The sequence below is a fragment of the Polypterus senegalus genome, chromosome 9, assembly GCF_016835505.1.
Source record: "Polypterus senegalus isolate Bchr_013 chromosome 9, ASM1683550v1, whole genome shotgun sequence".
In the NCBI taxonomy this organism is placed as follows: domain Eukaryota; kingdom Metazoa; phylum Chordata; class Cladistia; order Polypteriformes; family Polypteridae; genus Polypterus; species Polypterus senegalus.
Window position 1 is genome coordinate 182,306,120 of NC_053162.1, and position 15,468 is coordinate 182,321,587.

The 15,468-nt window shown below is 46.7% G+C and overlaps 2 protein-coding genes across 5 annotated transcripts in view; one reads left to right on the forward strand and one right to left on the reverse strand.

Annotated features, from left to right (window-relative positions):
* ralgps1 (Ral GEF with PH domain and SH3 binding motif 1) overlaps positions 1-15,468 on the forward strand; it is a 342,472-nt gene that overhangs the window by 165,444 nt on the left and 161,560 nt on the right. For all 3 annotated transcript variants that reach the window (XM_039764462.1, XM_039764461.1, XM_039764463.1), the window contains exon 9: positions 5,346-5,472. In XM_039764462.1, the coding sequence (XP_039620396.1) occupies positions 5,346-5,472 (127 nt within the window). The remainder of the gene's footprint in view (positions 1-5,345; positions 5,473-15,468) is intronic.
* angptl2b (angiopoietin-like 2b) overlaps positions 7,301-15,468 on the reverse strand; it is a 38,113-nt gene continuing 29,945 nt past the window's right edge. For both annotated transcript variants that reach the window (XM_039764464.1, XM_039764465.1), the window contains exons 3-5: positions 10,159-10,352; positions 9,352-9,622; positions 7,301-7,917 (exon numbers count right to left, since the gene is read on the reverse strand). In XM_039764464.1, coding sequence (XP_039620398.1) covers positions 7,718-7,917; positions 9,352-9,622; positions 10,159-10,352 — 665 coding nt within the window. In that variant the 3' untranslated portion in view covers positions 7,301-7,717. The remainder of the gene's footprint in view (positions 7,918-9,351; positions 9,623-10,158; positions 10,353-15,468) is intronic.

Below are 15,468 nucleotides of genomic sequence, written 5' to 3' on the forward strand. Positions count from 1 at the left end.
AGAAACCCCCAGTATGACCTCACTTGTTAGCTCAGCCCAGTTAACCCTGAGCTTCCCTCCATTCCAGTGAGTTGTCCACACTTCCTGCATAGCCCACCATCCCCAGAGTGATCCCCAAAATGCTTTTCCTTTTGTGAAATCCTCTCAGATTGGCTAGTCAAGTCACTGCACTGACACCACAGTTTCCAGTTCTGTGGGCGACTCCAAGTGTGACCATAAATCCTCTCACCTTGGTCACTGATCTCTAGTGTCTACCACAGTGGTCAATGACTCCACTAGACCATTTCCCAATTTCCCCACTCTACATGGTCACTATCTTCCACACCTTCCAGTTCCTCTGTATCTAGCCTTATTGTGTCCTGAGCTCACCTCCATGTCTAGCCAGCAGCTTCTATAGTGACTGAATGACAAAGTCACAATATATATTTAAGTCACTTCAATCAGTGACCCACCTGCTCCAGTTCACTTCCATGTATAGCTGGAATCTCCTGTTGTGACCACACCTTCCAGCCTGAGCAGTGACATTACCAGTTTGGTCACTCCACCATGTCACTGTGCTGTCATGTTCAGTCTTTAAGCCCTCCCTGCTATGTCCTTAATTCATCTCCATGTATTGCCAGTTTCACCCATAGTGACTCACCTTCCAGCCTGACTGGTGACACTACCAGTTTGGTGACTTGCCCCTAATGTATCCCCTTGTCACTGTGCTGTCCAGTTCAGTCAAAGACCCTGCCTCACTGCCTTATCAGTATGCTCCATGGTGACTCTGAGTGATCACACACCATATAGCCTGAGCATTGGTCCTACGTTGTCCAAGTCTGATCACTCACCCCTAATGTATATCAATGGTGTTGTACTCTCCATTTTATTAGTGGCAACGACACACTGTGTCACTAAATCACCTCCATGCATGGCCAGTATCGCCTGTGGTGACTGAGTGACCACACCTTATAGCCTGACCAGTGACTGCACATCTGCTCAGTTTGGTCACTCATTCATAAGCTATACTCGTGTCACTGTGCTGTCCAATTCAGTCCATGACTCCTCCCCACTATTCCCCTTATTCGTCTCCCAGTCTCCTGAATTTTCCCAGAGTTACCACACTGTTTCCAAATTCCCCAGTTTTGACACAGAGTGCTAGCTTATGCCTAATAACACCCCCACAATGTGTCCTCACTTCACCCTGCCCCACCTTTCAATATTATTGGTTAATGATGGCCTGCCTCACTACGTTTACTTATGTTTCTTGTTCTTTGTGGGTGGAGCCCCAAGAGGCAGGACATCACCACTTCTGAGCCCGCCCCCTGGCTATTTAGGTCTGCCGAGAAGGCTCAGGAGCAGGAAATCATTTTGTCATTTTGCTTGCGGACGAGGAGGGCTTGTCTGTTGTTTGCTTTAGTATTGTTTTGGTACCAGTACTGAGGTGGGAAAGCTGGTATCAGCACCAAAGTCCGAATCTTAGTACTGATTGAACATTAGTGTTGAGTAAGTGACCACCTTCCCAGTTCTCCCAGTGGGACCTTCAGTGCTCCATTTCAGTCACTCTTACCCAAGTCACCTCTGTCTGACTGCTGAGTCCCAATGTGACTTGGAGGGAGGTGCCCAGACAAACAAACCCCCCCACCCCACCGAGACGTTTTTGGTGCTACTACTGACATCCCCCATCTTCCAGAGTGAAAGATCAAAGACTCCCACTTGTGAAGGTTGCTGCTCGCAGCACATTTGCTCCTAATTTGGCGGTTTGCGTGGTCGCCCGCACCAGAGTTCAACCATTGTGCTCACAAGCAGATATTTTCCGGCGCTGCATCCAATTTGAATAATCACAGAGCTCTCAAAGACCCCAGAAATGTGGCCGCGCCTGACCAATGGCATTCCTTCTTTTCTTTGCTGTGTGAACTACACATGTCAGTGCATCATTGGGAACAACAATGGGAGCCTCCTGTGCTATGTGGCCCTCTACAGGCCACATTGTGACTCATTGGGTGTGACTTACTTACTGCCTCCTAGTGACCAGCACATTGTTGGACTGTAGAGCCACCAACACACTTTGTGCATTCAATCAATATCTTAATACATTTAGGCAAATTTGTGAGAGTGAGCGATTCCGAATGTTAATTCAAGATTCACTTACCACAAACTGGATTCCAAATGCATGGCCCAGAATAGCAGTGGGCTCCCAGCTTCTTGGGGGACAGGTCCATCACGTTCTATCAGTAGGGGGTCCCAGACTCTAGACTGGCCTGAGATGGGAATAAGGTGTCAGATGCAAAATAATAAGGTGGCACTTGCATTCTCCTAAGGAGAGTGGTCTCTAATGCCTTGGCAAATTAAGGTCTGGATCCCTCAAGGAGGGAGACCAAATGTTCAAATAGGACCAGACCTTTTGACTCCTCAGGACAAATGTGTCAAGTCAGTGGAGTAGGTTTTGGAAGTATGACAGAGTGAGTTCTTACCGCTCCCTAAAGAGACGGGCCTCTAATATCCTTAGTTAATTAGTGTCCAGACCACTCAGGGAGGAACACCAAACGTTCATATAGAGCTGGGCTTCCAAAAACCGACAAAGCCATCAATGGACCTTGTTTTACATGTGGAGGTCCGAAACTGAGGAGCAATAGGTAGAGGTCCCTGGCTCAAGGTGGATTGGGTCCCGTGAGAAAGGTGTCTGACATCTTACTTCGGAGTCCTTCCAGGACTAGACCCCGATCTCCAAAAGGAATGAACTTCCGGGATGTACAGTGACCAGCCTCTGATACCTTAAAGAAGGTACAAAAACAAATGGACTCCTAGAGCCAAACTGGCGGTCCTCTAATGTTGGTCTAAGAAGAGGGTGGATTGCTGAACACATTAGAACAAACCCAACAGAGGTCTTAGAATGAAAATGGTGTGAACCTCTGGAACAGTAGGGATTAATGACCCCTAGAGAAAAGGGTCTCTAATACCTTAATGTATTAGTGTTCAGACCCCTCAATCTGTTAGACCAAATGTTCAGACAAAAATGGCTCTTAAAAACTGAGGGACATACCTGTCTTACTGTTACAGGTACTTGGGGACTTCATGAGTCCTAAAACGATGGGACATCTGAGAGGATAGGGTCGCCAACTCCTAAAGAGATAGCACTTTTAGACTACTTAAACAGAGGTGAGCTCTTAGAGGCACAGACGTCTGGGACCTGGCAGCACTGAATCAGGCTTTCAAAATGCAATGAGCCTCCTCTTGGACACGAGAAAGGTGGACTTGATGACTCTTAATGAGGTGAGCCTCAGACACCTCAAGAGATTAGCCCAAACAGGTTTGCTCTCCCAGTTGTGCCTAGTTAATGGTGTGGGCTTCATGACCCCTATGGACCTCTAATACTTTAATGAATTGGTGCCCAGACCCCTTGAGGCATGAGCCCTAATGTTCAAGCAGAACAGGGCACTGAAAAAATGAGGAACAAACCCCTCGATGCGCCTTGTTAAATGGGTGGCAGTCCCAGAATCAAATGCACTGGACCTCTCCTAAAGAGGAATGAGCCCCTGGCATCTGAAAAGATGAGGCCATGGACTCCTAAAGGGATAGCATTGTGAGGCTCTTAAAGAGAAGGGTCTCTGACTTCAAATGTTGGAGACGTATCGGGCCTACACCCCTGCCTCCAAAAAGGAATGGGCCTCTGGGATGTACAGTGACTCCTAGAGAGACCACCCTCTGACACCTTAAAGAAGGTAAAAAAGCCAAATGGACTCCTAGAGCCAAACTGGTGGTTCTCTAATATTGGTCTAAGAGGAGTGTGAACTGCTGGACACACAAGAACAAACCCAACAGGGGTCTTAGAATCAGTGAACCTCTGGAATTTAGCAGAGTGGGGATTAATGCTCCCTAGAGAAAAGGGTCTCTAATACCTTAGTGTATTAGGTTCAGACCCCCCAATCTGTTAGACCAAATGTTCAGACAAAAATGGTCTCCTAAAAACTGAGGATCAAACCTGTCTTACTGTTAGAGGTAGTGGGGACTTGATGAGTCCTGAGGAGATGGGCCTGTGACACCCAAGAGGATTGGGCTGCCAACTCCTAAAAGGATAGCACTGTCAGACTTCTAAACAGAGGTGGGCTTCAAGAGGCACAGACGTCTGCGACCTGGCAGGACTGAATCAGGCTTTCAAAATGCAATGGGCCTCCTTCGGGACATGAGAAAGTTGGACTTGCTGAATCCTAATTAACCCCAACAGGCTTGCCCTCCCAGGCACCTTGGGATAGTTGTGCCAGGTTAATAGAGTGGGCTTCATGACCCCTATAGAAATGGATCTCTAATACTTTAACAAATTGATGCATGAGCCCTAATGTTAAAACAGAACTGGGCAATCAAAAAATAAATGAGAAACAAACCCCTCTATGGACCTTGTTAAATGGGTGGTGGTCCCAGAATCAAAATGCACTGGACCTCTCCTAAAGAGAAATGGGCCCCTGGCATCTAAAATAATGAGGCCATGAACTCCTAAAGGGATGGCACCATCAGGCTCTTAAAGAGAAGGGTCTCTGACATCTAACACTGGAGATGTGCCAGGACTTACACCCCTGTCTCCAAAAAGCAATGGGCCTCTGGGATTTAATATGACTTCTTAATAACTCTTAATGAGGTGGCCCTGTGGTACTTGAGGTCTTAAATGATGAGCCCAAAGGTTCAAAAAGAGATGGACTCCTAAGACACCTGTTGTGCAACTTCTAAGCTAGCTGAAAGGTACATAGGTCTCCAAATTGACAGCCCACTAATGTTGACCGAAGATGAGGGTGGACTCCTAGATACCGAAGTCAAAAGACCCAACAGAGGTCCTTGAATCAAAATGGAGTGTGCCTCTAGAATGTGACAGAGTCGGGCTTGAGGACTTCTAAAGAGATTAGCCAAATCATGTCTGGTAATGGGATGTAAAGAGATGAGGACCCCCCATTCCCTACAGAGACTTAGAGTGGGAGGTCCCAGACTCCTCTAGAGATGAGCCTAAATGATCAAATGGAGGTGGTCTTCCAGGCGCTAGATAAAGTTGCTTTTTCTTACAATCACGGGTCCTAGCCTTCAAATGGCAAAAACCTGACTGAGCTGCATTTAAGGGCTCTATGAAGTCTGATAAAATGGCACTGTCAATGGCACCTTTTGTCCCCTATTTTACAGCATTTGTCTCCACTGCGTGTGAGGACTGGGTGCCCACCGTCAAACCAAATGTACCAAGTTGTGCTTTCCTTTTGCTTTTATGCTCTACTGGGTGACCAGGGGGCTTCTCTCTTGTTTTTCTGTGAACAAAGCATCAGCGCCCTCTGTCTTCAGACCGTCTGTATGATGTTCCACTGAATGAGCTCTTTTCTTCTGTTTTACAGCTCATTAGTCGCAGGGACAAGACCACCTTTGAGAAGCTGGACTTCCTGATGTCCAAGGAAGACAACTATAGCCGCATGCGGGAGTACATGAGGACGCTGAGGATGGTTCCTTGCATCCCTTACCTAGGTGAGAGGGCGTCGCCAAGGGGTGCTGTTGTAGGAAATGGGGTTGGACCAAATGGCACTTGAGATGTGGGAGCTGAGCAGAACCTGCACTGAAACCTCACCCGGAGGGTCCAGCAGCTCCTTCCAGTGGCAACCCACCAGTACTGTATTATGAGAAGGGTTATACTCGAAGAATACTTCATGATGAACAGACTGTGAACTCATTTTGTAGTTTGGAGGAGTGAGGTGACACTACCTGATGTATGGGACTTGTGCAAGTTGTGGGTGCTTTTTGTGTTCTTAAGCTGCCCTTAAACCTTAAAAGAAGGTTCAGTAGCTCCCTCATGAGGCCATCATGTGAACTACCTTAGAATGAGGGTCAAGTAAATATAATATGTGGCTGGGGGCTTTGGGGATGCACTCAGTGATTGACACTATGTAAGGTACAGGACATTTGCTGGGTGGAGGTGCAGTTTGTGACCTTATTAGGGCAGGGAGGGTCCAGTGAAGCATTTTGTAGCTGGGGATTTTTGTGAGTGTGATTAGCAATTGACATTACCTGAAATGTAGGACTTGTGTCAGGTGGGGGTGCACTTTATGATCCTAATCTGTCCTGATATCACAACAGGAGGATCAGTGGCTCCCTCAAGTGGCCATCATCTGAGCTACTTTAAGAACAAGAGGGAGTGTCCTGTGAGCACATTTTGTAGCGGGGTGGGCTCTAAGTGATTGACATTACCTGATGTACACGAAGTTTTGCCAGGTGGGGGTGCACTTTGTGATCTTAAGATACATTGAAACTTCACCAGGAGGCTTAGCAGTCCCCGCAGGCGGCCATCATGTGAACTGCACCTTTGTAGCCGGGTTTGGGTTTGGGTTGAGGATCATCACCGTGATTAGCAGGATCTCTGTCTTTTGTTGGTCATCTTGTGTAGGAAAACCATGAATCCATTTCAGTTGTATATAGTGCCTTTTAAATTCAGCATTTGAAGCAGAGCTGCATACTATGCATTTTATAGCCTTTCTCCTGAAATAAATGAAACTTTTGGGCTTAAAGATGCCAAGTTAAGCATAAGAGAGAAATTCACAGACAGGGGGCGCTAAAGTGCCTAAAGGGTTCTCATTATATAAAGAGAAGTGACTGGAAGTCATAATATGTAGTGCATTGCAATACAATCCTTTGTCGTATAATGATCTTCTAAAACCTGCCTCACCCAACTCAAGGTTATGGGGAGCCTGTCCTGGCATGGTGGTCCACAGTAGGGCCCACTTACTCAAACTATAATACCAGCCAGCTAGCCAGTCACACATGTGTTTGAGAGCGGACTGAGGTTCAGGGAGAACATGCAAACTCCACTTGTGATGTTAGGATGCTGGATCTGAGAAGCTGCAGTGCCATCATGCCACCCTAATCCTTTGTCACTGACGTGATTTTAATTTGGTTCAGCACAGTGCTGACTCTCAAGGCACTATATAAATGTTCAGCATCGATCATTAAGTCATTAAATGGCCCAGGGATTGCCAGTGATTTGCTTGATTGCAATCAGAACAGCCACAATATGTCACCTATGACTATGACAAAAAGCGGCTGGCGGTCACCCACTCGGTCCTTCTGAGTGTTAAGAGTGAGTTAATGTTTAGGCTTGCAGACAGCATGCACCTTCCATGCGAATCACCTGTGAAAGGCACTATAAAAATGGTAAAAATGGGGTGAAGTCCAAAGCTGCATGCCAACCAGCACTTACCTGCTGTGCCACCTTCAGGGTGATCACACCCTGGCACTCTGTTTACACGTTGATAGGAAATCCAAATTTTTTTTTTTCCTTTTTATTTTTTATTTTTTTACACAATTTATTTATAAACAAAAGGAGAAGTCTATAAATTAAATCACATCCCAGCAGGGAGCTGCAGGGTGCAGTACTGGGAAAGAGCCGCAAGAAGAGTCACCCTGAACATCGGCTTCATGTACAAAAATACAAAAGAAATGAGTGTGTGTCGCACGCTCGCTCAGACACACACACGCGCACACACGCTTGTGCTCACTCTGATGCACTCTCTCCCTCACACTCACACTCTCACTCTCGGTCCCATTCACTCTCTCACCCTCCGTCTCCCGCTGTCCAGCGCTCGCCTGCTCACTCTCGCCCTCCACTGGCTGCCAGGTGTAAGCGATCGCACGACTTGTGAAGCACAATACACATAAATACACAAATTGCACTTTTTCAGACAGACGTACGTCGTCGTGAGGCGGCCTGTGGCTCTGGCTCCTAGTGGAAAGTGTTGGGATTGGGCCTGATCATCATCACCACCTTCTTCAGTGAGTAAGAACCCCCTCTGAATTCGGCCCAGTACACTCCGTCCTGGTAGCGGCTCCGGTAGTGCCCACCTCGATACCACACGCCGTTGAGGTTGGAGTGGGCACAGGCATTGTACCACCAGCCTCCCTTCTGGTAGTGGGCGCAGTTACCTGCAACAGTAAATATAGACATCGGGGTCATGGAGTATTCAGCCAAGGACAAAAAGGATGGTCTGTGGGGCACTGCGGGCAACAGATATATTGGGCTGGTGATTTGCCTCCGGGGCACTTGGGTTCTAAACTGTATGTCAGCTGAAAAACACACAGCACACGCTATTGGTAAGCAGTGACCTTCAGAATCACTGCTGGCCTTCATCCTCACTCGTCAGTGACCAGCGATGGTGAGTGTCAACCACTAATTAGTGGTGTCACCTTCAGTCTAACAGCAACCTAAGATTATGACCAATGGTCTTTATCATCAGCCAGTGAGATCTAATTACATTCATCATCACCTAGTGTGGACACCTAGTTAGCCATTCTTACCACCCAAGGAGGACTGTGACCTTCATCCTCACTTATGAGTGACATTAAGGAATAGTAGACATCACTCTGAGCCACTAGTGACCATTGACTGTGAACATTAACCACTAGTTAATGGATTCCTACATCATTGTAGCAACTGGCCATCTTCATCATCACCCTCTGAGTACCAGCCAGTGCTGAGTGGTAAGCTTCAACATCAACCACATGTTCATCAGTTGCTTCATAGCCATCTACTAGGACCAATTGATCATTCTGTTCTTTTGATTTCACCTGATTAAGACTAATGCCCATAACGTTTCATCTCCCAAAATGTCCTTCATCCTCGTATATTACTAGCCAGTAACCTTCATAATTAACCACTAAGTAGTTGTCTCCTTCATCATCACCTGCCTACCTCACCATCCACTAAGAGCTAACTAAGGACTAATTACTGTCATTGTCATTCACTAGGCACTGGTGACTTTTGTCACTGTCTTCTCCAAAGTGATGAGCCTCATGACCTACAGTAGTATGAACTATATATGGACTGTCCTCACTCACAGAGGACGGTGGCCTTCACTCTCACACTCCTCCATCTAATGATCTTCATGATCATTCAATAATGATTAATGGCCTTCATTCTCATCCTTTAGTGATCAGGGATTTTCAGCTTCATCACCATCAATGAGTAGCAGCCTTCATCATCGCCCAGTAAGTAAATAAAACCAACTAAAGGCTTCCATGATCTCCTAACTCATGACTTTTGTTTTTTAACTTCATCTGCTAATGACTAGTGACCTTCATCATCTTCACCCATTTGTTACTTTGATCATCAGCTCCTGATGAGTAATACACCCAGGTCACCACAACACAATTCTTAGGAACAGGGCCCATTGCTTTATTTAGGGACTCTGATGGGTGGTCGTCATCCACACCCATTAAACACTAGGGACTTTTCTCATAGCATCCTTCACCCTTACCCATTAAGTACTAGGTAATTCTGGACTGATGACCCTCACCCTCACCACCCTCACTCTGGTATCTTGGACCTCCTTCCCGTATCTTTGGTGGTTAGTGGCTTACCGTTGTACACATCGTGGTCTCTGTCCAGAGTAGTGAACTGCTTTCCGTTGTGCCACGTCAGGGAGTCCCCAGCGTTACCATGGTAGCGGCCGAGCCGGAGTTTGTAGAACTCCGATTCCGGGTCGAGTCTGAAGCTGGCATACTCGGCAAATACCTTGCGGCCCAGCCAGTCCTCCATGGTGACCAGCAGCTTATAGTTGCCCTGACTGGTGAGCCAGTAAATGTTCTCCAGGCCGAGCCAGTACTCTCCGTCGATGTTCCCAAAGCCTTGCTGCGGATATCAGAGAGAAAGGGCATGAGAGTGGTCAGGATCATCTTGTCTGGTGTAATGTGCAGACTGTGGGCAACTGGGTCTGCTCAGTGCAATGCTCTACTGCAGACCAGTGCTGGTGACATGCCAGTGAAAGAGTCTGGGCTATGGGCTGCAGCTAACAGCATCATATAAAAATACCCAGTGGGTTCAAATAGCTGAGTGGATCTTATGGCTAATAATGCCAAAGCCAACTGCATAATCAGAGCAGGAGTGCTACTTGGCAGTGTGATGGAGTGGTGCAGGTGACACACTGAGCAGTGTGTGGCACAGGGGGGAGTGGCTTACCCTCCTTGACACCTCCACACTGTGTAGTGTGCCCACGTGCTGGCATCCTTGAAACATGAAACTAGAGGCAGGCAGAGGGCAGGATGTACCCTCGGTCTTATATCCTCCACTACCCTCTTCCTCACTGACTGTCCCGCTGGCTCTCCTCTGTTTTCCTCCTCTTCTTCTTCCTCCTCCAGCACCATTAAGGTTGGCGGTGAACCTCTTACCTTATATGTCTCCCAGTTCCGGAAGAAGTTAACAGAGCCATCCTGTCGCCTCTGAATGACTGTCCAGCCTCCGGGGTCATGCCGCTGATCGCACCACACCTGCATTAACCTGTTGGCATTCTCGGGCTTCACCAGGTATATGCCGCTGGTGTCATGGCCATCCTCGAGCGCTTGTAGACAGTCCTTCCAGGGACCTGTGGGTGAAATGGCAGGACGAGACATGAGAATGTCGCTAAGTCTGTCTGACTGTCCTCACCTCCTCTGCCAGGTGCCAGGTTAATCCTGAATTCAAACACCTGGTCTGTCTTGACTGGCAGTAGTGGAAATCTGATCAGTTTGATAAAATAATAAAAAGAAATTAAATTGATTAATCAGTAAAAGAGACAAACTCGCTTTGAGGATACTCATCATGCCATATTGCAAGAACCAAAGGGGCACTAATGGGTAATGGCTATTGGACGTGGGAGGGGTATTGTGTAGTAATGGCCACAGGACTCAAAAGGTGGGTACTGAAGAGTAATTGGCACAGTACCCAGAAGGGAGCATGGAGGGAAAAATGGGCACCGTACCCATAATTGGTAGAAAGTGTAATAAGAGTAGAATTCAGTAGGGGATGCAGAGAGATAATGGGCCCAGTACCCAGAAATTGGCTACTTAGAGATAATGGGCACAGAATCCCAGAAGGGGCTGACTTAGTGATAATGGGTAAATGACGTAGGAGGGGGATCCATTGGGGGTAAGAGGAACACGGTTCCAGGGGGTAATGAGGGGTAATGTGCACAGAACCCCAGGTGAGCTCTTAAGGGTAAGGGGCACAAGATCCTAGGGGGTTTATGGAGAGTATTGAGTGCAGTACTGCGAAGCAGGAATTAGGGGTTAATGGGTACAGCATCCCGAGGGATACTATGTGTAATGGGCACAGAACTCCGAAGGGGTCACGGAGGTGGCCGCTGGGTGTGGCTTCAGGGTCCCCAAATAAAGCACTGGACCCTGTTGCTAATATTTCTATCTCACTGCCTCCTGGTGGTGACCTGGGTGTATTACTGTCAGTACTTCCTAAAGGTCTGATATGGAAGTGCAAGAGCTGGTGGGTTGGGAGGGTCCCAGAGGTGAGCAGGGCAGGTGTTTGTTTTTAACAGCGCATCATTAAGTCTAGGAAGGAGGTTGAACATGTCTGGGTCTGGGACTGGATATGCTGCAGGTGGTGACTGTGGGGAGTGGTGGCGCAGAGTGTGGCACAGATTCTGGTGCTCATGTGACAATATCAGAATTGCTCAGTCATGACAGATTGTGCCTCAGCCTTCATTTCCAAGGCGCTATATGACCACCCAATATAACACAAGGATTAAAGATCCCCAGCATGACAGAAATTACGAGTAAATAAAGAAGAATGAATCGCCCCAGACAAGGACAGAAAAGCTGAAAGTGACACCTACACCTTCTTCATGTGGGCCCTAGGGGTCTGTGTTCTTATTGTACTCATAGTGGAGGCCGCTGGAAACGCCTCAGCTATTAACTGCAGGAACATTCCAGTCTCGGAGCCCAAGCTGAAGGCCTGCACCACACGGGTGGACCGGTTTGTGGCCGCAGTTGACTTTGGCTCCTGCTGTGCCTCAGGGAGGGAAGCTGCTGTGGAGGAAGCCAAGAATAATATTGACATGGCTGCTGAGAACATCGTACCAGGGGATTTGCGGGCACCAGGTTGATGACGACAAGTGAGGTGGGGCGACTGGGAGCTAGTAAATGTGATAGACGACACGGACATGTCGGGTTGTTTTGCACCCTGTGAGTTCCTCCAGTTGGTAGCCCCCTTTTCCATTCTACCCTTAATATACACGAGCACGACCACTTAAAAATGCCGTCTGCTGGCGTCATTGGCTAACATTTTGAAAGCCAAAGGGCATCATTTAAAACAAAAAGTGACGGCCATAATAAAGATACTCTGTGATGCCCTCAGTTTATATAATCAGAATGACTAATTATCAGATGTGTGTCACATGCCAAGCAGAAGGTCCTCTCTCCTTTTTTATTATTATTATACCCGTTTATTCTGCCCTTAGTAGACTTTGGTGACGTTTGCCACCTATGCTGCTTTTTTAGCTTCAAACACTGAGGACCTCCTTTTTCATGGAAGCCCCCTTCAGTTTTAATTACTCCAGCGATTACCCCCACCATCCCTAGTCATGCCCTAAATGGTTTGGGCATTGAGTGTGCCCTGATTTGCTGATAAATATCTGTACTGTGCCTGGTGGGAGTCACATTTCAAATTTGAACATTAAGCCATATGGATGACCTCCTGAGGTCAGGTACCCTCGTCCACAACAAATGAAAATAATGACTTTTGCCATCAAGTCAAAAAGAACTTTGGCCCAAATGCCATCTCCCCAGGACCTATCCCAGGCTCGATTAAACAGACACATGCCAGTCACGCTGCAGTAAATGAGGGACTCTGGCTGCCAGATTTAAATTGCCTTTGGTGTTTTTCCAAGACAGATTTAATTGGGTACGAGCATCGGCATGTCGTGCGTCTCCAGCAGCGGAGTTGGGGGTCTGCCTCTCACAGTGAGCACCATGACATTTCCATTTCTAGAAAGCCAGCTGCTTTGGTAAATGCCCATCAGATGGGTTGCCATGTGAATGAGGACTGAATGGTGGATTGTTAAGGCGCTAGAAAGCCTCAGGTAGGGTCTGCTAGTTTGAGGGAAAGGTGCTGTGATCACGAAAGGTGCTGTATGCCTGTGTAACTGGGACTCCAGTGAGTGAGCAGCTTTGAAGTACTTCATATGTGATGTGAAAGGCACTATATACACATCAGGTGACCTCTCCCTTTAGGTGGGGTGACCCCTCCACAGTCATCACTGAGGGCATCGAGCAAGAAGAAAACATTTTATGCCAAAACTTTGTGACAGTGCGAGGTACCACATAAGAGTAACAACAATGTAAGACGAACTGTGAAAGGCACTATATATGTGTGTGACTCTTGGGAGAGTGTGTGAGTGAATGGCTTTAAAGCAAGTGCTTAGTAATAATGTGTGCTTTGCAAGGCACTATATAATTATTACTTGACCAATAATAAGTGTGTTATGAAAGGCACTATATAATTATTACTTGACCATTAATGTGTTATGAATGGCACTATATAATGTTTACTTGACCAATAATAAGTGTTATGAAAGGCACTATATAATTATTACTTGACCAATAATAAGTGTGTTATGAAAGGCACTATATAATTATTACTTGACCATTAATGTGTTATGAACGGCACTATATAATGTTTACTTGACCAATAATAAGTGTTATGAAAGGCACTATATAATTATTACTTGACCAATAATGTGTTATGAAAGGCACTATATAATTATTACTTGACCAATAATAAGTGTGTTATAAAAAGGCACTATATAATTATTACTTGACCATTAATGTATGGTATGAAAGGCACTATATAATTAATTATTACTTGACTACCTCCCGATAATCCTTTGTGGATGTCTCTTCACAGTGACCATCAGTCAGAGTGCACTAAGTGAGAGCAAACAGTTAAAGCCAAAACTTTACGATCATGCAAGGTGCTTTACAAAAGTCAGAGTCCAAATTTACTGTGAAAGGCGCTATATAAAATAACAACTGTCCAAACCTCTGCTTCCCGTCCCCTAAAGGAGGGGACATAACTGCCAGTAAAGTCTAAGCCAGTCACGGATTTAGTGCAGAATGGTGGTGAAAGATGGAGGGAGGCGCTCAGCAGGAGGGTCAGCTCACGAGGCGTCAGCACTTTGCATTCCCCCCAAAAAAGAAAAAGAAGAGGAAAAAGTGATACTTTGGACCCTGAGGTGGGTGGGGCAGCATCCCGTAACAACAAGCCTCATCTGTGAAAATTGCCTGCGCCTGCAGGCCCATCACCTCCTGCCGTCTCGCTGGATGGGAAGGCTCAGTAGCCGAGACCCCCCACTCCCCCAGCCCCCCGGCACTGCCTGTCAGACTGCAATTAGGTGGAAGAAATGACTTCATGTTCTTTCCGTCGACAGCAGGCGTGTTCTGTGTCAGTCTCCGCTCTCGTCGGCATCGCTCGGGGTTTACTAGATGGCTTGTGGTGTCGGCTCATGCTGATTATTCTCATGCCACCTCATTACCACTTGGAGGACAGAGGCGGGCAGCGAGTGGGGCACAGCCAAGCAGGATGTGGGGCTGGCGGGTGGAAAAGCATTTCAGACAGTGCTGGCAGAGAAGACTTTTTGTGGAGTTGAAAGGAGAGTCTCTTGTTAAAGGCGCTATATAACGTGGAATGTTCTGAGGCTGAGGTGGCTGTGAAAGGCCCTACACGTGTAGGTAATGTGGATATTATGAAAGGCACTATATACACATCTAAAATGGTTTTGGGGAGCTCTGAGGGTTATAAAAGGCACTGTTTATAATAAAGATGGTTTGGCATAGCTCCACGAATATAATTATGAAAGGCACTATATACAGTTTAAAAAACACTGCAGAGCTCTGAGGATGTGAAGCATAAAAGGCACCACATACACCTGAAGACTGTTTAGTGGAGTTCATTAAAAAACAAGCAGCTATGAAAGACACAACTTGAAGTTACGGTTGATTTGCAGAGCTCTGATGAGTTGGACACTATGAAAGGCGCTATATAACATCAAGAAACCGGTCAGTTTGAAAGGCACAACTTGTACAGACTGGGTTGTTGCTTACAAAGGAAGGCATGATGATGTATTTATACACAACCTAAGTGGGTCATCACTAGACTGGCACTGTGTGAGGGTGCCCTGTGGTGGACTGGCATTCCACCTTCATCTCTATAAATATACAAACTGTATATGCTTCTATATAAGCTTTGTGTTGAAAGGTGCTATTTAACATATGGATGTTCTGCTGTCTAAAAAACTGCAGTTGCTGTCTTTGTCCAGTTTGTGTGCTCTGCCAATGCCTGGCTGTATTTTATACCCGATCTCATCACCCTGTGCACACACAGACACACACACACACACACGTCATTGACTTCCACACCTTCACTGATGGCTAGTGGCCCTGCATTGGTAACATCACTGGATTACTTCGCTTTCACGTGGCAAAGCATTCAAGTGCTCTTTTCATGCCTGCTATTACTGCTGTGATACCAACATAACCCAAATCCACACAGCCATGCTAACAGTGCTGGTCACCATTGTTCCTTTTACATTAACGACAGACAGAGCGTCCCCCGGCAATTTCTTAAGTCGGATAGGAGAAGAAGAGTCCAGTGCGCCATCTACAGGACTGTAAGAGTACTGCGTATTGTCACACAAGTAACAGAACAGGTGG